The following is a 27,922-nucleotide window of genomic DNA, read 5'->3' as shown; positions in this document are numbered from 1 at the left end:
CAGTGACTGCGTGTGTTCGGGTTCAGACGTACTCTCCTAATTTCAGACCTAGGAATGCTAGGTATACGAAACTAACTGGAGAGTGCCTTATACACAGAGTTTACAGTCTCCAAAGGCTGAAGTCATAATTCGAGATGGCAGCAGTTCCAGGGCAACGGTCTCGTACGAGCTGGTCAGTTTACCGGGCGGTCCAGGAACACTTCCGAAAAGGCTCACTTACAGGTTAAGTTGGAGGTGCCGAGAATGGTTGGTCCCACTATTCCAATGGGTCGAAGCACCCTTGCAGGCCTCCTAGGTCCAGTCCGAAACAGGGGGTCCGACCTGACAACAGCGGGCTCAGAGTGTCAAACCTTCCAGCGGGTCACCAGAGGTTTCACGGCTCTGCTTCTTTGGTTCAGGATACTTGGCCCCTTTACCAAGTTTTGTGTGAATGCAGAAGATCGACCTGGAATTGGTGGAAGATGCCTTCTCTTATTTAAAATCTCCTTTGCGCCAAAACTAAGAGAAACCAATAGGAGATCTTGTCACATACAGCCATCCCAGATGTGGACCAATCCCGGACCATGGTGGTCCCAGTCACGCCAGCACACGAGACATCCTGGCACCCAGGATGTGTATTGGAACTAGACAGTTATAGCCCACATCCTGGAGGCACACACACAAGGCATGCAGAAGCCTGCGAAAAGCTTTGGTTTGGGCAGGGGTCTGCATGACCAAATAAGGAATTTCCAAGGTCTCTCGACCTGGGGAATGCAAAGGGACAAGATGGCCAAAGGACAGAACAAAGGACCTTGTGGCATGGCCATTTTAGGCACTGGCCACTGTCCTGGGCCAAATGCGGTAAACATGGTTTGGACCAGTGAAAAGAGTTGAATACACATAAAAAGTAACAGCTGCCACCAGCTCTGTCCAAGGCACATCTGTACATTCACAAAAAATCCTCCAAGGGTGGTTAGGGCCTTAAAAATGAAAAAGGAACCTGAGCTCACTGTACTCTAAGGTACTTTGTGCACTGATAAAATGTTAGTAAAGAATAGCAACAAAGTGAAAGACTAAGGGAAACAAAGTCTCCCAGTACTGACTGTCTTAAGGTCATGTCACTTTCCTCATAACAAAATGAGCAAAAGCCTAGTGGAGTACAGCAGAAGGCTGGGCTCCACTGGCAAAAGTCAGGCTGGGATAGTCAGACAACAGTAAAAAGTTGAGGGGTACACAACTGGAGGGAAAATTATCCATAAATGGAAATCTATCCTAACACTTGGCTGCCTACATGACCACCAATCTGGATTCCAAGCATCCAGAGGCACAGAAACTGCTCCCCTGAACACCCATTAATAATTGCTTGCTTCTCTTGACTCTAGCTCACCCCCTGTTCTCATTCTACTTGATCTCTCTGCATTTGACACAGTTAACCACTCCATCCTCCTAAAATGGCTTCATGATACACCTGCTATCTCGGAGCGGGAAATGAACTGTCTAACCTCCTTCCTCACGGAATGTCCCTCCCAGGTTATCCTGGGTTCTTTCTCCTCTCCCACCTCTACATCCAACAGGGGTGTCACCCAGGGCTCCAACCTCACACCTTGGCTCTTTAATGTCTACCTCGCCCCACTTGCTCACCTCATTTCTACTTTCTACCCTCACTGTCAGTGTTCTGCAGACAACACCCAACTCTTCCTCAAAATTCCCTCTAATCCACTCTCTACTTCCCCCTACATTCCTGACTGTCTATCTGCTATCCAGTCCTGGTGTGCTTCTAATGATCTCTGCCTCAATGCCAGCAAGACTGAGATCCTTCCTAATGGGACTCCTGCTCCCTCTTTCCTCCCTTCACTTTGGCCACCCACCATGGGTTCTCCCCTTTCCTTCATCTGATGCCAAAAACCTTGGAGTCATCTTTGACTCCTCTCTTTGTTTCCTCCCTCATATTCTTGACCTTGCCGAAAAAGCCCAATTTCAATTCTTTCTCCTCAGAGGTATCCTTCCTTTCCTCACTTTTCCGCAGAAGCTCAATGTCTCTAGGCTGGACTACTGTAACAGCCACTTCCTTAATCTACCCTCTTCTTCTCTCTGCCCCCTCCAGCTTATCCTGACTAGGGCTGCAAGACTTATCCTTGGCCTCAAGCCCAGAGACCGTATCTCTCTAGCCCTAAAATCTCTCCACTGACTCCCAGTTGCTGCAAGGATCAAATTCAAATCCCTCTACATCATCCATAAGGCCACCTGGGGATGGGGACCACACTATCTACAATGGAGGATCTTAAGCTCTAGGGGGAGAGTATCTGTGTTATTAGTCCATATGCACTTCTGCTTCACTTTGACAGTCTTTTGACTCTGCCAACACGTGACTTTCACATACTTTACTTGTGAGATTTCTCCTTGTTACAACCTTGCTTTCACACTATCCAATAGTGCTTATGATTTGCTTTTCACTTGCTTCACAAGCTCTCATTAATGGGTTTCACTTGGCTTTGTACGTTCACATTATTCATAAATGCATTCCCTTCAAATTCACTATGTTAGCAAATGCTCATCACTTTTCTTTTCACTCATGCAGTATTTTCGAATCTTTTCCTTAGTTCAGTAGTCAATAACCCAGGAAGTACTTTGCAGCTTGTTCGGTATTCAATATCGTACATTCGGTCTTCAGACCCATTCATCATATATTTTCACTTGATCAGCATCTTCCTTTGCCCATATTAAGACCCTGGAGCATTCTGGTATGAGTGGTCTCTCCCTATCCCTCACCGGTGTACGGCTGCTCCTACGTCTCTCGCTCGCTCTTCTCTTTCACCGGGAGCTCCAGCAAGCAGCGTTCGCCTTTTCTGAATCTTCCTGCTTCTTCCAGTGACTTTCTGGGGACTATGTCCCCCAGCTCCAAGGGGGGGAGGGAGACACACAGCTCAGGGCTTTGCAGCACTCTTGACCCTCTCGAGGCCCTTCCTGGCATCAGCATCATCATCTAGCTCTCCTGCAACTGTCATTGTCCTTTTGAACAGCCTGTTACGCATCTGGTTGCTGCGTTCTCCTTCCCAGGTGGATCTCCCCTTCCAAACGTCTTTCTCTTCCATTTATGCACCTGTATAGCCGCTCAATTGGCTGTAGGTGCAAGTCCTTTGCCTGATCATAATTACTTATGTCAATGGGACATGCCTGACTCTTAGAGTAGTGTTCCATAGTCCTCTTCCTCATCCCAGTAACAAAGTAGTGTGCACAGAGGGAAGTTTGCATTACTCTTAGTTGCCTCTTCCTTATCCCAGTCTTAAAGGGATAAGAATATGGCACTGTTTGTGTGTGGCAGTGGGTAAGATTGGTAATAACCTACATTGATAGGGGAATGGTAAAATGTATTTTGACAATGTCTTGATTTCTCCAGAGGAGGGGAATGTGGGTCTAGTCTGCCCATATAATGAGGTGTTCTCAATATTGTTCTCTTTCCTATCCCTCTATACAGATGATTTACCTGAGGGTTATTTTGAAAGGAAAAAAGGGAGGGCATTTGGCAATATCCGATAAAGGCTTAAGGGACTAAAGATTTCATTGTGAAATGGAAACGGGGAAACTGCGTCTCACCTAAGGACACCCTGCTTCCATACCCCAAATTTCCTCCACCCAGGTGATCCTCCCTTGCATATCCACCCCCCAGCCTCGGGATCCAAAAGCAATGGCCTTTCTCTGGCCACCTGAGCAATAGATCCTGGGGAGATGGAAGTGAGGATTACTTCAGGTTTCTCACTGTATGCAAGTCAGAACCAGTGGACATGTGCAGGCTGGAGGAAGCATGGGAGAAAGTTGTTATTGACATTGTCGGCTCCTACTGTACTCTTGGGAGGGAGAAAAGATTTGTAATTGTGATGGTAGATTACTGCTCCAAATGGCTTGAGGTTAAGCTAGTGCATAGGTTGGGCACAAGTTATGTCATAACGTTCTTAAAGTGCGTGTTTAGTAGGGAAGGATACCCTAAAAGGATGATTAGTGACAATGGTGTACAGTTAAGAAGTAGTGTGATGATGACTTATGCTAAGTCTGTTGGCATTGAGTGGAGGCTTTCAGCCAATTATCACAGACCAATGGTTTGGTGGAGAGATATAACAGGGTTTTGGTTGACACAGTAGAATAAGCAATCAGGAATAATGTGTCAGTGGAAGTAGCCATTGAGGAGAAATTGTGGGGCATTAGGACATCTGTTTCGAGGTGATATGGGGAAATCTCTGTTTATACTCATGATAGACAGGGAGCCTAACACGGTATTGAACCCCATGTCAGTGAATAGGTGTAGGTCAGTGAAGAAAAGGAACATGGAACCATGTGAGGATGTTGCTCATGAGTTGGTGAAGAGGCGTGTTAAGCCAGGTGAGTTTGTGAGGTTTAAGAAAGGGATCTTGACGAACAATGGAGAGTCCAAGTATTCTAAGCCAGTGAGAGTAAAGGAAGTGCTCCACAATGCGGTTAGGATTCAGGATGGTTCCATTTGGAACATGGATCGAGTGAGGGGAAGTTGGTTTTTGAGGACTCCAGTAGTCCTGCGAGTTAGAGTCCCATGAGAATGATTGATCTGGGTTGAATAGCTAGAGGATGTCTGAGGAGGTGGTTGGTAGTTCTGATGACACTGTTGGTTTGAGGGGTAGGGTAAGAAAACCTCCCCTCTCGTCCAAAGACTATTTTATGAACTGAGTAATGTTTTGGTTTTCTGTTAATGAGTTATCACCTCTGTGGTTCTGTTGTTGAGTTCACTGTTCCTATTTTGGGGTTCATTATTTTAGTTTGTTTTGTTGGGGTTTGGTGGGAGGGGTGTGTGAAGTATCCCTGTGCTCCCTGGGTGAATGTTCCGTGAGAATGTTGAGTGTGCAAGATGGAATGGAACTTTGCAAGTACCTCACTTTTTCTGAATCAGTTAATAACACAGCTCTTGTTTAATTGACTGACAAACTATCACTTCCCTCTACAGCTCAGCAAGGAGTATGGTCCTGTGTTCACTGTCTGGATGGGGACTTCACCAGTCGTGGTCCTCTGCGGCTATGACATGGTAAAAGACGCACTGGTGAATCATGGCGAAGAGTTCAGTGGACGAGCTTTCTCGGCATCAAACCAAAAAGTGACGGGAGGAAACGGTAGGTTCTATAAAACTCCTGCACACTGAGAGTGAGACCTTCAGTTATATTTGGGCCTTTTTTGCTAAAGGTGCAATCCCATATTAGTATCCTTCAGAGAAAGTAGAATGCTTAACATTAGTTAGTGGTGAATTGCGCCCAAATCTTTAATTGTACAGCTGTGATGCTGCTTTTATTGAAGATGCTACATCCTGCACATTGCATACACCTACACACATTTCCTATCCTACATTAGCTCACCTTGACAAAAAGGCTTATAGGAGAACACGCTTATGTCATGTAAGTACTGTGTGCTGAACCCTGCCAGCTTCCGACACAGATATTCTGACAGGGATAGCTACAGGAGTTGTCCAGGTGGATGATACTGTGCGTTAGTAATGGATCGTCTACAACCAACGGAAGTCTCTGCGGTACTAACTCTGATGTCAACGCTGGACAGAGCAGATCTGGGCAATTAATACCCTATTAACCTCTTTGGTCTCTTCATCAGTGTGCTCTGACCAGCAAAGGGGCTCTGCCGTGGATTGTGTCTTTTTTGTCTACACCCCCTTCTCTCACTTCATGGTGCTCTCATCTATGTATCTGATTGAGTCTTTCCCATATGGATTTTTCAAGTTTCAAAGATAGTAACTAGCATAATGATAACATCACAATGAATATGACCTTTGCCCAAATGAAATCACATGACATTTTGATCAGAGAAGATGCTTCCGAACCCGACAGGCTTTGTGGGACAATTTCTGTCAGGATGTAAACCAATCGCCATGTGAAAATGGCAACCCATACTTTAACGTATTTATTGTTATTATCTTAATTTAGTTTCTACAACTTTCTATGACACCTGCAAATATATTCCATATCCCCAAAGACCTCCCACTTTGTTGCTGATTCCTTATCCCTGTAGCTTCTGTGGGGCCATTTATTTCCCAACTGGTTTCAGTTGTCCCCACTGCCACAATCTTGTGGAAAAACCTAATGATCATCTGCCGAGGGCGACTTGGTGTTCCTTCCTGATTTTCAAGATGGTAGTCGATCACTCATAAATATACAATTTCTGTTGAACAGCTGCCTACACATTCTTTTAATTGTATGCCACTCATTATTTTAAACAAACACGAGACCATTTAAAGAAGAGCTTGGAATACAACTGTAACCACTTCTGAGTAGTCCTGCTATATACACAAAATCTGTAGCATCTTTTTTTATAAAATCTATAGATGTCAGGACTATTTAAAAAACAATAACCTACTGGATTAATCTGATATGTCAAAGAATTCAGTCCTAGCTTCTGTCTTATTTGTTTTTGCTCCATTGAATTGATGCAGAACGCACCACTGAGAGGGAACTAAGCCATTGTGAATTGATGTGCCGAGATAATCATGATAAGAATGTTTATTGAGGTAGAGTCACAGCCCTCCTCTAAAGTCCAGCCCCAACGAGCACTATATGGTTTGGAACCACTAAACTAATCACTAGTGTGTTCCCATTGCACGCAGGTATGGATGCCGCCTATCTCCCGCTCACTAGGCGTCGCATCTAGATAGAAATGTGAATGTTAGCTATGCCAATTAACCAATCCACTAACAATTTCACCCCTCTGCATACACCTCTCAAACTATAACCAAACACAACCACAAGCCTACAAACTCAATAATCTGCACAAACTTCACTACACTGCAACAACAAAACAAACCACACATAGCTTTGCACAACAGTACACAATGGCTACGACCTGAAAACACCCCAAGTCCAGCCAACAGAGTTACCGGGTTGAGACTGCCAACAGCACTTCATTGCTCTCTTGCTCTTCTTCAGCTCATTCCCACTAACTCACCCCCCTTCCCTTTTTTTCAGAGCCACCAGATCGCCAGGGGACCACTCCTGTGGTAATAGTGCGTGGTATAAATATTCTTTAACATTAACATTAACATTATTACTAATGTATGGGGGATGAAGCACAAATGAGAAGCATTTCAACAAAGCATTTCAACACCAAGCTAAGTACTATTATTAATGATGCTCATTAGGTTACAGCACACTTTAAACATATTATTCTAAATAACACATTTCATGGATTTCTCCCTTCCCCTTGCTGCAGGTTTTCTCCCATCTGCACTGTGATGATACACAATACAAACCGACTACCCATCACTTTTGCACCTGCTTATGTCGAACATGGAGAAAACGGGAGATGCAGAGACACATTTTCAAAGTATCAACCTAAGCCATAACATACAGTGTTAAAAAGACACAATTTTATTTTATAACTACTATTGCAACTTTGTGCAAACTATGCCATTGTGCAAATCATTGCAAAATGTGCAAATAGTGAAAATGGGGTTAGTATCAGGTGCCCAAAAAAGTGCAATCACAATTTCTTTTTGTTTTTTTTCATGTAACGGATAGCCAAATTTGAGAACCAGGAGAGAATGTCCCAGATGTTATTGCTTGTTCTTTACTTCTGAACCCATACACCTGGGTCCTTTAATACGAGGAAGCAATAATTAGAGATGGATGGGGATGCAGAATTTACTGATACATCAATAATTAAAACCGACTCAGGAAGCTGGAAACATTCAATACTGTTTTTTTTGCAATCATCTGAAACAGGGAGTACAAGGGACATCATCTGACGTTGCACAGCAATTTCTTGAAAACATAACTTTTATAGTCAAAACTCATCATAATTGACATCACACTACATGGCAAACTAGAAAAACCTATATGGGGAAGTGATTGGTTTACAGGGAACGTCTAAGTATATGTTCCATACTAACAGGGATTGTGATTGTGATTGTGTCTCTAAAATCAGGTGGACAACTAAGCCCATCCCAAGTGCAAGTCATCTTCATCATCACAACATTTCATTGGTTACACAAACTATAGGGCTCTCTGTTACGTAGCCCTCTACAATTGGTTGGCACGCTTGTACCCTTCTGGATATTCCACACGCTAGCAGCATGCAGGCTGGTCATCCCCGGTGCAGGGAGGGTTGGGTTGGTCATGCCTCCCCACCCAATTAGCCCAACATCTATCATCACTCTTGCGGTTTGCTATTCAATTAAGGCTATGAACGTGGCCTTGTAGAAGCTCTCTGTGCCTGAAAATTAAAGGGAGTGTGTCATGGTTTTATCTCCTGATTTTGGTGTAGCTCCACTCAAAGTCTATTTCGATCTGACCATGTGACTGGAGACCACGTTTCTGAGCTCTTCGCTGAATTTAATACTATTAAATGATGAACTCTTGACGCCTTCAGTGTTTTCTCATTCCACTTCAAACAGAAGTTTGTTTTTTTCTCACGTTCATTTTAGCTTCTTAACAGACAACCAGGCTCTCTGTGGCCTCGACTCTTGGTGATGGGCCAGCCAAGCCTTTCTGGAATTCTCCTTCGCCATTAGTTATTTTCCAACTGCTCCACATGGAAACCCTTTCCAATCATGGGGCTTGAAGCCTTGCTAAAGTGCATTGTGGAACATCAAGGTTCTATACATTCCTATATATATACATTGGCGCATCGCCGCAATCTATTCACTACGTAGCCAGCCTCAAGATCACTATGTCTACTTGCGTTACAGCATCTGTACAAGTGTAAAATGACTTTTCATTTTCTTCAATGTTTCTTTACATGAGCATCGATGACACCTTCTCTTCAGATCTTATAGAATGTCTATGTTCTTTCATCTTGTGTATCTTTTCAGGGTGCGTCAGCTCTGCTTCGCATGATGTCTCCAATCTTCTTTCTCGTTCATTTTCACACTTCTTCTGGGACTTTGTCCAGAAGACCATTATTTCTTTGTGAATGCATATAGAGTTTTCTCAATGGATACCTTGTCTCGAGGATTCTTTGCAGTATAGGCATCCTCACTGGAACTGCACGTGTTGCAATTTCCGGTTCCCAACATATAGGCAACATGGGGGGCGGAGCTTCTGGTATGGGTATTTTGCTCCTCCTCTACACTGCCCCCTCTGGGCGATTCATCGACCACTCTCTCATCAATCTTCACATCGAGACATCCTCGTCTGAGGAAATACTTCTTTGGGGTCCATATCTTTATGACTCCTTTCAGGCATCCGGCTGATTTCACATGTTCATCAACACTCCAAGTCATAAGACTGCATTGTCCATTGGGACTACAGTAAATCCATCTTCCCACTTACTTCTTGTGGTTCTTTGGATACAGGAACTTCGTTCCCTTAGGTGCATGATTGCTGGCCTTCATGTAGTCTCTGATTTCTTCATCTGTCAGTTCTTTGGGGTTGAACCCAGATTCAACATCAATCACAATCTTCATTCCTACTGCTTTCTTCACAGTCTTCTTGCATTGTATGGTTATTATCCTGATCACACAGAACCCAAACATGATCCTCACCAACAGCGCTCCAAAGAACTTGAACATGTTCGCCATCCATTGTGGAACCCATGAAAAGATTTATACAAACCAGCTGTCATCAACATCACTTCATCTTGAATCTTGATGTGTAGGTTTGTCAGCATCGTTATAGCCTCTGTCAAGGTGCCATTCTCGTTGTCGTGAGAACGTATGAATGTGCAACATAATTCTCTGATTTTGGAACAAACACCTCCATCCATAGCTGTAATCATATCCAAGACATATCTGTTCTGCAGAGTCATCAGTAGTATGGCTCTCAGTTCCTCCTTGATAGCATTGAATCCCTTTATCGTGGTGTCGATCGTCTGCAGAAGCTTCCATCTGGTTATCTGTAATCACTTGGCATTTGACATTGTCTGGATTCCAGGCATAAATATTATTGCAAAAACTGCCGAAGTCTGACTGAACAACCTGTGCTCATGTGGAATAGCATCAAATGCCTCTATTGACTTGGTTGAGAAATAATGTTCTCTCTTTATTCGATTAAGGAGTTTGGTAGATCCCTTCTTCCTCAGGTGAGCATCTGCTTTTGGAAATTCACCAATGTTCAGGTCACTCTTTGGAATCGCCAATGCTGGGACATGGACAATCACTAGAGAACATAGTCCTTGCCAGTTTCTGGGCAGCTTTATGTAAGCTCGGGATCCACAAGTACAGTAGTGATCCATTATAGCCACTGTCCCATCTTTCATTCCTGGCACGTCGAAGATTCATCCGAATTGTTGATTCTCTCCAACTTTTCTCGTGCCATTGTTTCTGAAGCATAGGTCTGCACAAGCCAGAGGCACTATCTGTCATGGACCTCCTTGTCTTTGACCCACGTCAGAAGTTTTGCAAGGCTTGGCCATAGAGGTTTGCATCCGTTATCCACTCGGTCGATAACTGGCTTGTGATGACCAGTTACTGCCACAGCTCTGCATATGACTACGCCTTCTTCCCAGCTGTCTGGAGAAAGTATTGTTCCCCATATCTGCATCTGGCCTCTTTCCTTACAACTTCGTATTTCTTCATCAGTATTTCCTTAACAATTGAGTCTCCTATTTACTTCCCATCTGATTCCAGCTTCTTTCATTCCAGGCTGCTCGTATCTTATCACATGATTCCTGGTAAATGTCCTTGCTCTTGTCTTCAAATCTTGGACATAATCAGCTTAATGTGGGGCTGACCATTCTGTCACCAATACCAAGGATGCTGTTCGGGGCTGGAACTGACCTCTTGTATGACAGAGTGCAAGGTGAGTTAGGCAATGAGCTGTTTGAACAATTAATTTCAATAGCTATGAATATCTTGGACTTTCCCATAGCATAAGGCAGGAGTGCAAATACATATCAATCCTCCTCAGAAGTTCTCTTTCCCACTTCTTTCATGTGCTGATACCACATGTTCCCCAAATGTTCTGTACTGTCTAAATAATCATTTAATTCATTGTCATCCTCCTGTGTACTTCTCTTTGGTCTCTTTCGTTATCTTTCTAAAAGGACCTGTATCTGGCATTCAGTAATGGTATCTAAAAGAGTCCTTCCTACAATAGGAATTCTAGAAACATTTGTCACAGAACCAGGTGCCTTCTGTTGCACCACTGGTTTAGGAACAATCACATAAGGCCTTGGTATTGTTACAGTATCTAGTTTTGCAATAGTGACTGGATTAGGAAGAATCAGAGGGACTCTCTCTTTCTTGGGACCAACAAAATACACAGAAAAATGCTAATAAATGCTGAACAGGCATAAATTATGCACCAATACATTAGGGTCCACCATCGATGTCTCTCCACGCGTCGTTGACTCTGCTCACTTTCTGGAACTTCAATGTTCCCAATAGACCAAATGATTGCCTGTAATTACTTTTAAGGAAGGAAAAACTTGTTTTATTCAGGCCACCTCATTAGATGCTCCGGTAGTTGTTGAATTTTCTCTATGATCTCCACAAGTAATTGCCTGATAGCAGGGATGAACTTGAAGCAAATAGTAAAAGATCAAGACAAGTAGTTTGTGGGCATCATCAATAGATAGGACCATTCATGCGCTAGAGAAGATGTTCAGGTAACTGTCTGATCTGTTCTATAATCGCTGCCAATAAACGTCTAATCGCTGGGCCATTTTAGGATCTTGGATAAAAGAACGCAGATCAGTGCTCCTCCCAACAAGAGCAGGGTAAGCTCTGAGTATAAAAATGAACACAGCAAGATGTAGTCTGTGTACATCAACATCTGCTCACCCCATGGGCACCTCCAAAGAGAAATTCAGTGAGAAACAAGTCAGGGAACTGCTCCCTCTTCCAGTCTTCCAGTCTTCCAGTCATTGAACAGAATGTCCAAATCAGGCATTTCTTTGTTTACTTCTACACTCCACAGTCAAATGTCAACAAACTCCTGTGGCTCAAGAACCGTAGTTTTCTCACTCCTTGATATAGCAGCTACAAAGATTGTTTTAGGGGAGCCACTGTCCAAATGTACACTAGCGGTCATACATGTTAAGTACTCACGTAGCTCATTTCCTAACAATTCTGCAGTTGTCTGGGCATCACTCCTAGTCCTCGATGGAGGAGTCAGCAGCATTGTCATTCGCCTCCCTGTAACTAATTTGTGGGGTGTGAGGTGGTGGTCAGAGCCGGGCTGATTTCTCAATACATACAATGCAAGGGGCAAGTAATGCAGCCACCCCTTCTTCAGTGCCAATTTCAACTTTGCTATTCTCTCTTTTTCCGTTGCTTGCAGAAGAAAACTTATGTTCAATGCTAAGAAGTAAACTAATCTGCTCAAAAACCTCATTTACAAAATGGGGTCCATTATCTAATCTCAGCACCTTACATACTCCCCATCTAGGAAATATTTCTCAGACTAAAAAGCTTGCAGCCCAAGTGGCATCAGGATGTGTGCATGAACCAGCTTCAATCCATCTGAAAAACGGGCACACTACCACTATCATATACCTATATCCATTACAGACCTGCAGCATCTCAACATAGTCAATATGTAAATGCTGAAAAGGACCATTTGGTCGAGGAATTACTCCTCTGACTGTTCGCAGCATGTGCCTAGCAGTAAACCTTTCACATACGATGCAATTTACTACATAAAAAGCAATGTGTTCTAACAGGTTCTGTATGAACCAGTCCTCCGCAATGGTTGCTGAAAGGCTCTCCCAAGTAACCTGCGCAGGGTAGTGTAGGTGTTCTAACGCCACCCTTAATAAGGCTACAGGCATCACTGGTTTACCAGTTCTGTCTTGTTTCCACAGTGCTTCGGAAGGGGTTAAAGAACACCCCGTCCGTGTCCACAGTTCCTTTTCTTCCTGTTCAGCTCCACCTTGAACATTAACTGCGTTCGTGACAGATGATTAAAACTTACATTCACATCCATTTTTACAACCATTTTCTCTTTCACATCAGGAGTATCAAAACTAAAAATATCAGAACAACATGCAACTCTTTTGGCCTCTTCATCTGCGGCAGGGTTTCTGTGTGAAATAAAGTCAGTTCTCTTTGTATGTGCTGCACACTTAACTATTGCAATGGCTACTGGGAGTTGTAGTGCTTTAATAAGCCTATTCTATAATGAGGTGTGTTGCACTGGAGTGACATCCACTCGGAGGTAGCCCCTCCTTTTCCAAAGTGCCAATCCTGCATGCACAGTTGACATCATGTAGGTGGAGTCACTGGGCCTCATTACGACCCAGGCGGAAAAACATGGTGCTAATAGCACCATGGTCCATGCCGGTAACTTACCGACTCCGCCATGGAGAAAGGGGGAATTACCACCCCATTACAAGGTTGGCGGGGCGGTAATTTTCCCTTCCTCCATGGCCCTTCCCCATTCCCATTTTTGCCCCATAGGGCATAATGGGAATGGGGAAGGTGGTAATTATGGTACTGCAAATTGCGGTACCGTAATTAGCACCAAGGTCCCTTTGCGGGTCCATTCCTTAACGGTTGGTAAAACCAGCCGTTAAGGTGGGAACCCGCAAAGGGACCTCGTAATCAGGCGCTAAGGGATTACCGGTATGGGTACCCTTACCGGTAATCCCTTAGCGCCAGGGTCGTATGAGGCCCACTGTACACCGTTACTTCCTGCACTACGTGATTCTCAAGCGTGACAATAAGCGCCAGCAAGCAATTGTGCAGCCTGTGCTGAAAAATGAGACAGTAGTCTCACACTTGTGACCACTTTAAATTCTCTAATGGCTCTGTGCCTTACAGCTGAGCCTGAATGCCTTTCTCCATCAGTTTAATCAATCTTCAAATAACAACAATAAAGAGGACCTCCCCAGCTGCTAGAGCATTTTCTTTCACCCTTTGGATCTTGTCATAGAATTTCTCATAGTTTGAGCAATCATGTACTTGCTCATTCACTGCCAGTGGTTTGGCTACAAACGTGGCAGGATTAACCATTTTACACCTGACGATTTTAATCACTTGATTTTAAATAACTACCTCATAAGCAGAAGCTCTTTGAGACATTAGCGTACCGTGGGTTTTGTCCAGAACAGCCAACAAAGCATGCCCAACAAATAAAGCATGGAACACCCCATCACTATGCCTGCAGTGTTCTCGATAGCAAATGTGGCTGTTGCCAGTGATTGTTCACAAGGGAAGTGACCCCTCATTACTGGGTCCAGAATCCCACTGTAATATGCTAAGAGTTTGTACCCCAATGTAGCTCTCTGTGTGAGTACTGCTGTCATGACTGTTCCATTTGTGTGTGGAAATATAAAAGAACTCCTCAGAATAATTGGGAATTCCTAAAAGTGGAGCTGTACAAATTGCCTTTTTCAGTTCATCAAACCCCTCCTCCATTTCCTCAGTCCATTCAATCTTTACTTTCCTGTGCCTTCTTTAGGGACTGCAACAAGGGCCTTGTGTATGAACTGTAATCAAATACCCATGCTCTAACATAATTACACAGTCCTAGAAACTGTTGCATTTGCTTTATCGTGTGCGGTTTTGATGTTTTCAAGATCGCCTCAGCTCTTTCAAGTGTAACTTTCTTCATGTGAAATTAACTGTCCTATGTACAACACATCTGCCTAACAGTACCACAACCTCTCTTTATCCACTGTATATCCTTTGTCTGCTAAAATAACCATAAACTGAATTTAGTCTTGTCTGCACTCTTCTTCTGTTGTGCTACAGACCAAAATATCATCTACGTATTGCAACACAACACTTGGTAAATAAATATTGCTCAGGTCCATCTGCAACCCGCTATTGAATATCGAGTCTATCCGATCAAGAAATGAAAGGATGGGTCCTGGATACACTGCGGTATTACATGGTGACTCTGACGTCACTAAGATACCTTGTTCCATCATAACCGATATAGCCTTAAAAATACCCTCATCTGCCTCTCGAGACATGGGATACTGCCTTGTCCGAGGTAAAATTGCTCCTGGCTTCAACTTAATTTTTATTTTTCCCACTGCTTGTAACAGGCCTATGTCATAAGGGCCCATAGTCCATAAAGAAATTGATATTTTCTCCATATCCTCATCAAAAAATGCGGAACGCTGCCGCACTATCATCATCTTCTGCGGGACCTCTCATCTTTCTGTCTGTATCAAATATGTAATGTTCATTTCGAACACTACTTCGTCATCTGATGGGTCGTCTTTAAACATTTCCTCGTCAGTGACATCAGTCAATCTGTATCCTTTCCCAATAGCAATCACTGTTCTCCACGGACTGCCCTCATCATTAAATCCTTTGAGCATGCCCAGTTCTCCTTGCACTATGGCTGTCTGCAATTCTAAGGGAAAGACCTGTCCGCCCTCTTTGTCCATAGGTATCTGTGGCCTGAACAGAAATTCAACAGGTATTCTCATAATCTTGCCCACTAAACCAGGTAACTATGTTAAATAAATGTGTACCCCATATTGAAAAACTTCAGTCTCTAACAGCATTCCTCGCATAGCTATCTGCCCTGTAAATGCCATGGTAAATTCACTTGCATTTAGATAATGTGTTCCTGGGTATCGAACCCACTATGCCTTCATCAGTGAAGGAAATCGTCATTTTTAGTTTCGTCATTAAATCTCAGCCCAGTATATTAACTGGTGTCTGCCTTGAATACAACAATGGGACAGACATATCACATTCTCCTATAGAGACTGGCAATTTCTCAGTAAAAGGAACTCTACTTGTAGCTTCAGAGAACCCGTGAGCATTCATGGCATTTCCCGACAATGAAAATGTTCCCTCTTGTATACATGAGCAAGTTTCCCCAGTGTCTACTAAAAAAAGAAAAGGATTTGCCTCCTATGGTATCACCAACCCTTTGTTTCTCTTGAGGATTTGGCGTCACTGATAGTACTGAACACATCAAGTAAGCATGTGAGCTGTCCTATTGTGGGTACATACTTATTCCCGTACCTGTAAAAGGATTCCCACCCTCGATGGTGACACCCCCTACACTAGGAGTCAATAATTGTTCTGTTTTTGTGTTTCGCTGTATCTGCGTGGGTGTGTGTTGTGACTGCCCTTGCAGCGGATTCAATTATTCTTGCTGTGGTTGCAAAGTCTTTTGTGTTTGCAGTGCTTGTGCTTGATACACTGTCTGATCTTGGGCGAACCCATCCCTACTTTGTGGGCTATATGCTGCAGGATAAGCTGTTCCCCCTCTTGAGAATTGCCCATTCTGTACATACCCTTGGCTCCCACATGATCACGCAATATGTCCTGTCATTCCACATGTCTAACATACAGGAGGAAATCTCCTAATCTGCCCTCCCTGCATGCCCTGATTATCATTTTACACATTCTGAAAACCACCTTGGTTATTCTGAAAGTTTCCCTGATTATTCTGAAAGCCTCCCTTACCTCGGAAGCCTCCCCTGCCTCTGGACACAAATCCATTTCCTCCTTGATCCGACTGCCGTTGGTTATTGACCTAGGGCATACCTTCTGTCTGTAGTGATCCTAGTCCTTCTACACTAGTCAACATTGCCCCTTCTATAGCATATTTCGACAGCTTCTTCTGTACTAGTTTGGCTTCCTCAAGCTTCCTAGTATCTTCTCTTTCGATGTTTCTCTTGCAAGAATCGGCAATGGTGCGCAATGGTCAGCTGTATCTCTGCCCATGGTCTTGCTTCCATACCCACTAGCTTCTTAAGCTGTCTTTGTGCCTGTTCTGTCAATCCTTGACACAGAATATGATAGACTATAAGTATTGATTTCCCCCAAGGAACTCGAGTTTCGAAAGACCGTTGCTCCAGAAAATTCGGAATGCAAGCAAGCGGATCCTCACCTTCTTGCATGCTATAATTGCACCCATATCTGACGTATCAGGATATTGTATTTTAAGCACTTTAAAAAACTGCCGCTCTGCAATTATTAAATGGTGCACTGTCATACGCTGTGTTCTGAGCTGTGACACTTGATTATCCTGCTCTCGTACAAATGTCATCAGCCCTTTCCCCAAGGAAGGCTTCTAGGAGACCCTTAATGCTCCCTATGGCTAGAGTATTCCCTCCGGTCATCTTCTCTAGCTCATAAATCAATTTTCCCGCAGCCATCATTAAGCTGGGCAACTTGCATCTTAAATTGTCTTTATCCATCTGGGGCCAGGGAATATATTGCGGTCTGGCCCCTCCTTTTTCTAACAAGGGGAATTGCGAAATCCCAAAATCGCAATCGCTTCCCATCATCTGCCTATCCATAGTAGGCACAATGGTTCCTGATTGTCTTCTTCCTGGTAATTACCTCATTCTGCTAATGTATGGTGGCAATTTCCCCTTCTCACTATGAGATCGCCTTTTAGGTTGCTCTGAGTACGCCATAGGCTCTGGTGTCCTTTCTTTAGGCAGGTCCAAATCTGACCATCTTACTTCCTTCTCTGTCTGAAAACATCCTTCAAGACCACATGCACTATCGCCCTTCTCCCCACGGAAGGTTTCCCTGTCTTTGTCTGCCATGTCCTTTCCCCAACTAGTATGACTGTCCTCTTTCTCGTCTCTATTCAGAGTCAACCTGTCCAAAGACAAGGCTCTATTCTCGAGATTAAAAAAACGTACTTCCTTGCCTCGTGACTGAGCAATTTCAAATCGATAATATTTCCCTTTATTTCTTATTTCACTTTTTGTCCTCATCTCCTAATAAGCTTTTTTCGATTCTGTCTCCAATATTCCCTATCTCAAAAATGTCCTCTAGGATTATCCTAGAGGGTCCTGGCATGGGTTCTTGCGATGGGAGGAACTCCTCTATGTCCTCCCATGCTACTACTGGATTTGGTTCCATTAGCTCTTTCTCAATGCAATCAATGTCAGGTGCCCTCTGTCTTCTCTTTCATTCCATTTCCACATCAAATTCTCTTTGTTTCTTTGCTTCCTTTCTAACCCTTTCTTCTTCCTGTCTTTTTGCTTCTCTTCTCTTATTTGCCCTACGCACCTCTTCATCTTTGCGACTTTTGTTTCCTTTTATCTCTTAATTTCTGTTCTTCCTCTTCTACTCTAGCCTGTCTTGTTCTTCTATTGCGCTCTGCCTATTGACATATTTTCTTTGCTCTTCTGCTCTCTCTGTCTTTCTTAACTGTCGTTCTGATACATTTGTTCTCGCCTTTGTCTATTATTTCTGTTAGACTCAACTTCTTTTATTAATTTCTCATATTCCCTGTCCTTTTTATCTTGCTTGTCTTGATCTTCCCCTTGACGTACTTCCTCGATGGTCTTCCCATCAAGTTTGAGCAATATCTGACAATCTATCCATTTGCTCTGTATGAGTGCTATCTCGTCAGCTTTGTTTTTTTCTCCCTTCAGTCTCTTAATTTCCCTTTCTATATCTAGGGTCACACCTGGTCATTCACTTTTCTCTTTGACCCATCAGACTTTAGAGATCACATCCCTTTCTGGAGTTCTTTCTGGACTCTCGTCACTGCTATACGCAGGCGGTTCATGTGTCGGATTACTATATCCTGCCAATGCTTTACGTTCCCTTAACGGATGCACTCCTTTATCTTTTGCACTATCACCATTTACGTCAGGCATGGTGGGGGGGCATAAGGCTCAACACCCCCCTCTTTACACTGGTTAAACATTCAGTCTTCAGGAGGTGGGTCTTCCTGTTCCTCCTGGTACATTTTCCAAAGCTCTAGGCTAGCTAACCTTTTTTCCAATTTCTTCCCTGTGTACGCAATGTGCAAGTATGTGGTCATGTGTTGCAAAACTGCTTTTGACAGTGATCCCCCTTGTGACCACGGCATGCACATTTTATCTGCTGTGCCCTTAACCCATTCTTCACTATTCTGTTTAAGCTTAGGTGTGTGTTTTGGCAGCTCTTTACACAGGTGCATGAGCGGAGTGACATCCTCCATTATGGCAAGTCACAATCGACTATCAATACTTACCGTTATTTTATACAGAAAATACTTTTAAAAAAAACAATACAAAATGAGTGTGCACCAATAGTCACTGCTCCAAACCTCTGTCTCACTTTACTTCAATCTACCTATTTCAGTCAATACCTAAATGACTAAATAATTTACTCTCAATCTTCTTGACACAATTACTTGTCGCTCTTCGACATTCTCATTGTTTTCTCTATGCATAAAATACATACAATACACACAGGCGAACTGGCCTGGCCAACATATTTCTCCTTTCCAACGCCCCTAAAATTACTCAGATGGAAGTATAAGTTATCCCCTTTAGCAGTACCTTGTTCGTTTGTAGCCTAAATATCCACTTGGATTTTGGAATAACTTCATCCAGAAGTTCCTGAACCTAGGACTCAGGGCTTATTTTATGGAATTCTCCTCGTCCGTAACTAAGTGCATCTAGTAAGTACCTCTATATGACACTCCTCATTGTTCCCGAAATACCCAAACAACCCTGCGCTACTTTCTCCTCATTATCACTTTTCCCCATGCAATGCTCTTTTAATTTTTGCCACTTTTCTCAATCTACTCACCATTCGCTTTTCAGCTCCTGACCCTCGGGATCGTCTCCTCCTCAACCGGCCATGGTAGACTTCGGTCCACTTAGTTGCCTGTAGGAACCGAGAGGGGAATTCTGTGAGCGAGGGACCCATCCCACCTGTCATGTTATGTCTTCCAAGAGCTTGTTTTTGGCCGCTATCCACAGGAAGCTTTGCGGTCCTCCAGCTAAATGGTGGAGGACACCCGATATTCCGAGACCCTTTAAAGCCTACTGGGTCGATGGGAACTTTAACCATCCTACCTCTGCTAACACGTGAACCCATAGACCTGGGTCCTTTAAGACAAGGCAGCAATACTTAGAGATGGATTGGGATGCAGAATTTACTCATACATCAATATTCAAAACTGACTCAGGAAGTTGGCAAAATCCAATACTGTTTTATTTGCAATCATCTAAAACGGGGAGAACAACAGACATCATTCAATGTTGCACAACACGATCTCAATGAATTTCATGAAAAATAACTTCTATAGTCAAAACTCGTCATCATTGACGTCACACTACACAAACTACAAAAACCTATATGGGGAAGTGATTGGTTTACAGGGAATATCTAAGTATATGTTCCATACTAACAGGGATTGTGATTGGGTCTCTAAAATCAGGTGGACAACTAAGCCCATCCCAAGTGCAAGTCATCTTCATCGTCACAAAATACATGACGATTCATTGGTTAGACAAACTATAGGGCTCTCTGTTACGTGGCCCTCTAAAATTGATTGCCACGCTTGTACCCTTCTGTTAGGCAGAATTATATGCAGTACCCTTTGGGAACACTACACACAATTAAGACTACAAGTCTTTTTACAAGTACAATTTCACCTTTGGTACAAGCCTGTACTACACAGTTATAGTGGTAGCAATAGCAGAACAGCCAGACTTATCTCAAGAGTAAGTGAGCAGTACAAATAGTTACACAAAGGATAGCAATTACTATGATTCAGGCAAACACTGATTCAAGGTTTCCAAGTAAAAGAATATATATTTATTTACTCAACAGTTGTATAACATTTCACTCTAATAAGCAAGTTAAAAATCACAATCATAAATGCACCACACCACTTCCCTTGAATTCCAGACAAGTTAAGCTCACAAAATGAAGTGGGAGCAAAATGGCACTCCAGCAATTTAAAAGGGAGAGAAAGACAAAGTTATTAGAAATTATGCAAAACCAACAGGTAAGTAATCACAGCAAGGGACCAAGAGAGACTACAAGGTTAAAATCAGATAGAAAAGGCTTAGGGCCAAAGTCAATGGTTCAAAAGTCTTTTGTTCAAGATAATAGGTTCAATGTAGTTTGCAGTAAAGTTTGTGGCACAGATTCTGGACGAGGTTGGTTGGTAGAAAAGTTAGTTCAAAGAGAAGAGAAGGACAAGCCCTCGGATTGGAGAAAGATTTTAAACACTTTCACCGCAGATGAACGAAACGGACAACCGGATTTGCACAGTACCTTAAAACGGAGAGAGAGTTGAGGCGGACATTCCTGGTGGTTACTGCAGGCTCATGATTCCTGAAGCTACTGTCGGAGTGACATGAACTAGGAAGACAGGAGGGTCCTGCGCCACCCAGTGAAGAAACCAGCAGCAGAGCAAAGCAACGAATAAAAGGTGTGCTCCTTAAAACCCAAGCAGGGTCCGACCTTCCTGGCTATCCGGCCCACTGTAGCTCTGTACAGTGAATTCGACCAGAGGAGGGGTCTAGCTTGTAGTTTGGGCGAACTGGTTGGTCCCACCAGCTCAAGGGAAGAAGTTTCCTAGAGGATCTTCTCTGTCATCGGATTTGGTGATCTGGGCCTGCAGCCGAGCTTCACCGGGCGGTTCAGTCGTGGTAGGAGTCCTCTTCTTCCAGATCCTCGTTGGTTCTTTCATTCCAGTGGCGACTCTGCTCTTCCATTCCCAGAGACCTGCTTTTTATGCAGTTTTCCCCCATTCATACAGCCTTTCATACAGCCTGGCTGTCAATCACATAGCGGGGTGGCTGGCCTGGCAAGACCAGTCCCCTTAGCCAATCAGACAAGAGTGCGACTTGGGTTTCCAAGGGAACCCATGGCAGGGGTCCAAAGATCCCTCCCTCACATCCTGCCTACCTACACTATCAGGCGCCTTAAGGAGGGCTTCTGTGCAGAGAAAAACACGAGAAAGACTTTAACAAAAAGAAATGGCGAATAAACCCAGTCGGAACCAAAATGAAATGTATTTGGTCAAGCGGGTTTATGTTCGAGGCTAATATAATAGCCTAAAACAATACCACGTTTATATAATATTCAGCTAAAAAACTTTGTTAAAGGGACGTTATGGTTAAGTTGTGCTACTAAAAACCTATGGAATTCAGTGAAAAAAACTTTGTTAAAGGGACTTTATGGTTAAGTTGCGCTACTAAAAACCTATGAAATTCAGTGAAAAAACTTTGTTAAAGGGACGTTATGGTTAAGTTGTGCTACTATTTCATAGGTTTTAAGTAGCAAAGCTTAACAATAGTAACTTTGACTTTATGTACAGGTAATATGGAACATACGGAACCACTTCTACTGAATGTAATGTCCGCAAACATTTTTGATGTCCGCAGACATATTCGGACAACAGTACCACTACCTAAAAAGTCTGGGGGGGTATGTTTAATTGTTATATTACAACATGATAACATTTAAAAAATTCACAAAGTAGTACATATACATATTATATGTAGTAATACATAAGAAATGTAACCCATATATGTACCACACTGACCATTCATTTAAATACAATATACTTACAAATTCTAAGATGGAATATACCAAGAGAAGATAAATAGGTTTCCAACATAATTACCTCACAGACACTCCACAACTAAGACCAAGACCAGACCTACAGACTACTCAGAACATATCTTACCTGAAATAGTAAGTGTACATCATTTTACTCATATCTTTATAAACTTTCTGTATTAGATTAAAAAAAAATATATATATTTTTTTCTCACAGAAATGTCTAGTACTCTGGAATGGCTAGAGGAGCACTTCCCACATGACGAAATGTCAGAAAATAGTGAAGCTAATGGTACACACTTTACAATATAAACCATTTAATTGTTATTATTTTATATATATTTAACATATATATTTCTTTTTGTACAGAGCATACCAAAATAGAAAATATGTCTGAAGAAACTGTTATGGAAAACACGCTTGACAGCTTAAAAGAAAAAATGAATTTATTATTGAGCAATTTTAATAATTTGAAAACTTTTGTTGAGGATCATTTTAAAACAAAAACCTCAGACCATTGTCCCACATGTACTTGTCCCCCCTCACCATATCCCAGTCAATTATCCCCAAACCCTCCCCATAATCCAAAACATTTTGATGAGACTTCCATCCCTTCTTCAGCTGATACCAATCATGTTGAAATCCCTAATTCTCCTGTTTTTGTTTCTGTTTCTGCCTCACCTTCTCTGTCATAAATTATTAATATATGTGAAATAAAGTTACATTTTTATATTGTGTTGTAATTACTTCCCATTTTTTATTTTTTTAAAAACAATGTAGATGTCCGCAGACAGCGCAGATGTTCTGAAATGTTCGTAAATAAACGAAAATGGAGGTGTCCTGAAGAACACTATACCTGTCAGTATTGTTCACTAGAAAGTTGAAACTGTTCTAAGAACCCAATTGGTGTCCTGAAATGTTCGTAATTAAATGAAAATGGAGGTGTCCTAATAAAGAACACAATACCTGTCCGTACTGTTTGCTACCAAGTTCAAACTGTTCTAAGAACACAAGCGGTGTCCTGAAATGTTCGTAAATAAACGAACATGGAGGTGTCCTAAAGAACACTATACCTGTCCGTGCTGTTCGCTAGCAAGTTGAAACTGTTCTAAGAACACAAGCGGTGTCCTGAAATGTTCGTAATTAAACGAAAATGGAGGTGTCCTAAAGAACACTATACCTGTCCGTAATGTTCGCTAGCAAGTTAAATGTTCTAAGAACACAATTGATGTCCTGAAAAGTTCGTAATCAAATGAAAATGGAAGTGTCCTAAAGAACACTATATCTGTCCGTAGTGTTCGCTAGCAAGTTTAAACTGTTCTAGAACATATGCGATGTCCAGAAATGTTCGTTTGATGTGTGACACACTTTTAATTAATTCAGGACCCGAACACTATCCGTAGAACATCAACGCGCATGCGCAAACCAATGTCCGTGCATTTGGTGTCCTGCAGGCAGGAGCTTCCTTCGTGTCCCCGAACAATTTAAAAGTACATTTTCAAATAATCCTGAGTTTCTACATATCTTTTGAAACTTTTTGAACCCTTTTTTGTGTTCGATCTGTCCGCGGACAGTGCGCATGTTCGCAAACCACGTAGAAGCACCCCTTTAAAAGACCACGCCCGAGAGCTTATTCTCATTGAGTTTCTGGCTATTCTTCAGAGCACAGCTATTTCTCCAGCAACTTGCTGATTCCATCATCGAGATGGCATCCCTGGCTGCAGAACTGCCACCTGGTGCTGCACCTGCTTCAGCACCACCCCCAACCCCTCCACCACCACCACGTTCCCAATGGCCTGAAGAGGGGAACAGGAGTGAGGATGCAGAGGAGGAAGAAGAGGATGACGAGAATGAGGTAGAAGAAATCCCTACTACCCGCACTAGACGTGAGTCTTGGGTGTGGCGGTTATTTTCCATTTATGGGAATGGTCCTAAGGCTTGTGCGAACCGTGTTATCTGCAATGAGTGCAAAATGATACTCAGTCGCGGGAAGCACGGTTCGTACATCTTTGGGACCACGACCATGAAGCGACACCTGAGGTCATTTCACTATGGGGCTATTCGCAAGGTTGTACCTTGCGAAGAACCTAGTAGGTTGATTTCCTCTACTTCATCCTCCGTTTCTGATCCTGTCACCACAAGGACCACCTCTGTGGGACAGCGTCTTCCTCAAGCTGCCTCACAGGCCATACAGAATTCTGATGACCCTTACCTTTCGAGGGTCACGGTTGTATGTATGTACTGTGACACAGTACTCTGCAGGGGGGAGCGACTTCGGAGTGCTTTTGAGACTATCGTCTCAGAGAAGGAGAAGACCTGCTCACTATCCAAATAAAACCCATTCTACATCTTCCTCTCTCAGCTCGCCCTTTCTTATCCCTGTGGTTGGTGTCCCCCCTTTACCCTCCTTTCCCCTCCTCTCCTAGTGTGTCGTGTCTAAAAAAACAACAAAAAATACAAAATTACAAAAATCAAAAAAATAAGGCTCTTTACAGAGCCGCCTTTCACAGTTAAAAAATAGAAGTGAAGATAAATAAAGCAGGGCCCTTTGTATTTCTTAAAAGTCTGCGGACAGTTCGCGAACATTAAAACAATTGGGGTGCTACCCTATTGTTACCATTGCATCTTCCTCTGGGAGGAAGTGGTGGCTCTGAAAAGAGCCTTTGGGAGGTGTTTGTTTGTCAAAAATTATAAATACTTAACACCTACTTCAAAATGGATGCTGTATTTCTAAAAAAGATCGCAATGCATTTTGTACATTTCTCAGAAAAATCTGATTGCCAGCATAAGTAACATGGACTCCATCTCTACTAAAAATGTATGTACTACGAAGCATAATATTTTCATTGTGAAAAGAGGACATGCCAAAATCTCTTAGAAATGCACAAACAGCCTTATTAACATTGCGCCTTGCTTTTTCCATTTGTGGACCAAATGAAGAAGAACGAAGCCACATTTGTCTCTGCGCAATCCGTGAAAATATTACTTGAGAATTAGGAAACATGTCCATGACTTTCCCAAGTCCTTCTTTCATAGCAAATTGCAAAGAAATTCCAGACACATGTCCTAAACTGTTCCCTCCACAATGAATTACAATTATGTCTGGATGTTGCTTTCTTTCCAAAGTAGCACAGAGAGGTAGCAAGTCCAACCACTTCATTCCACATACTCCATGCCAGTGTACTTCCACATGTGGAAATCCAAGATCTACAGCTACTCCACAGCTTTGTGCATGCACCTTCAACCAATGTATCCACGAATCTCCCAAAATCCAAACAATCTGTTTTCTGAAACACACAGCCATAGCTATCTGTTGTTCTCTCAGCAAAAAGAGTATCTGAGAAACTCTCACCTGGCACAACACACCCACTAAACTTTCCTGACCAATCCCTTTCACTGCTCATTCTCATTTGCATGACTTCTGAACCCAAAAATCCCCAGATGTAACTCCCGATGTCCACGAACTACCGCCATGTCCGCGGACATATCGTAACATGAACAGCCCTTCTACCATTTCCACTTCACTCTCTGTGCCATTCCCTCATTGGATGTAGCTAAGAAATCACATGACCATGAACCAATCACATTCAAGATCTCTACATCTAACTGCATTATCATAGATCAGCACTGCAAATGTACTGTGAATCTCTCTGAGTACAAGTGTCATATCATTGGCAAGCACCATCTACAAGAAATACTGTACAAGTCTCCAAGATTTCTACTTGCAGCTCCATGCATATCCATATGCATGAACACAAACTACAGGTATGCATATTTTCTGTACAGTACATGAACACATTTTCAAACTGATTTTTAGCTTGTGTAATCTGTAAAATGAATCTACTGTCTTTTTTCCAATTTCCTAAAATCAACTATCACTTATAAACCTTTATACTATTTACTTTCTTAATACACACACTATCAAATCATGTTAAACTTACATTTTTTAAATGAAATTTATAGACTACATATATTCAAACAAAATTGCATGCATGCACACTCTATGTTCCAATCTCAAAAAATAATACTTATACAATTACATTTATTTATTTATTTATTTGATTGCTTTAATTTAAGCATGACATTAAGGCATTATTACCTAGAACAGCTTAGTTACAGAAATGGTGGTATTCAGTGGTACATTATGAATTTCACAAGACATACTAAAGATATTTTGTTTGTTACAGTTACTCATTGCAATACATTGTGTTCATTAAGAACATATCATATGTATTGAACTGGTGCGACATATCTTATGTGAATAAGATAGTTTTAATGGTTTTAAGGAAGGCGCTGAGGATTTCAATTAAGAAAATCAATATCTAAATTAAAAACAATGCTATATACAAACAAAATTACTAATTTGTTTTTTACAATTGCAGTGAAGACCATTCTCCTGAAAAGAAGCAGCCGAATTTCAAGAACAAAGAAGAACTAAGAATTAAACTGCTCATTTTAGAAAAAAAGTAAGTAGAATATCACCATACTATTTGCATTATTACTCAAACATACTGTAAAGTTAATTCATGCTATTTCTGTGCCTAAAAATAGAGATTGTGCACCATTCTGTCCAAAAATCCCCATGTCTTAAACAGCGATTTACAGCCAGAATGGCACACAAATTCCTACTTTTGGACACACAAATTACCCAACTCAACCGCTAGAATTTTTATATTATAGAACAAAGAACTGGTTTTATTGTATACATTAGATTTACTATTTGTACTTCTCCACACCACTAGCTTATTTTTTTCTGTCATCTGAACCTGAGTTTAGTAACATATTAATTGAAGAATGCACAATCAGACACCATTACATACATCATCTTACTCAAACACTCATGCACACAGCACACATACATTGCAGAACACCCCAACCCATACCATCTTTTTTTTTTTCAACAGACCCTAAAGAATGCCTACCAAAAGTCAAGTCTATAGAAAGCAACGCAGAAGTAGAGCAAATGAAAATAAAAGTGTCCAACAAAAGCATCCATCTCTATTAGAATTTGTAAAAAAAGTTCAAACAAAACAGCTAATAGAGTCATTTAGTGAAACACAAGAAGTTTCAAGTACAAAAACGTTGCCTTCTCTATCAAAATGCAAAACAAACCAAAAAACAATTAACAGAAAATCAGCTATCACTACAGATAAAACTACTTCTTTAAATTTTAATATAGTGCAAAGTAAGCATACCAAGAAAAGTATTTTAGCCAAAATGTTCCGTCACAAAAATCAGGTTCAATGCTTAAAACCTATCGTAGGAAATTAATTTTAGAAGCGTTGATAGTGCAATTCTTCTCAAAAGAAAGTTATTTATTTTAGTGTTAAACAAAATGAAACCACTAACAAAACTAATAACTAAATTACAAAAAAGACTTCTCAATAAACGAAATGTCAACAGAAAGAACTTCTTAAGTATCTGCGGAGGTGAATGGAGTCACACTACGAGCACAGAACCATACTTTAATGAAGAAGCGTACAAACAAAAGCAAACAAATACAATTGCCATACATAGCAGTGGTCGAGGTTATGAAAAGGTTAATAATACCATAATTGAACAAGAAGTACTCCTTATAAAAATATGCCCTGAAAACTTAGAATTACCCCTCCATTCAACTGAATCAGAACGTCTAGTATCCAAATGGCCATGCACGTCAATATGTAACATTCCTAAACAATTTTTCAAGTCTTTACGCCAATTCCTCAATCAATATGTAAAAAGCAAAGACAAAATCAAAATTAAACTACT

The 27,922-nt window shown here is 41.9% G+C and overlaps 1 protein-coding gene across 3 annotated transcripts in view; it reads left to right on the top strand.

Moving 5' to 3' along the window:
- The window catches only part of LOC138566695 (cytochrome P450 2C20-like), a 454,294-nt gene that overhangs the window by 181,440 nt on the left and 244,932 nt on the right, over positions 1-27,922 (top strand). For all 3 annotated transcript variants that reach the window (XM_069644280.1, XM_069644281.1, XM_069644278.1), the window contains one exon: positions 4,949-5,111. In XM_069644280.1, the coding sequence (XP_069500381.1) occupies positions 4,949-5,111 (163 nt within the window). The remainder of the gene's footprint in view (positions 1-4,948; positions 5,112-27,922) is intronic.

This window comes from Ambystoma mexicanum, chromosome 2p (genome assembly GCF_040938575.1).
Source record: "Ambystoma mexicanum isolate Mex_15411 chromosome 2p, UKY_AmexF1_1, whole genome shotgun sequence".
Taxonomy (NCBI): domain Eukaryota; kingdom Metazoa; phylum Chordata; class Amphibia; order Caudata; family Ambystomatidae; genus Ambystoma; species Ambystoma mexicanum.
Note: the sequence above shows the minus strand (reverse complement) of the source record. Positions and strands in the feature narration are given on the sequence as shown.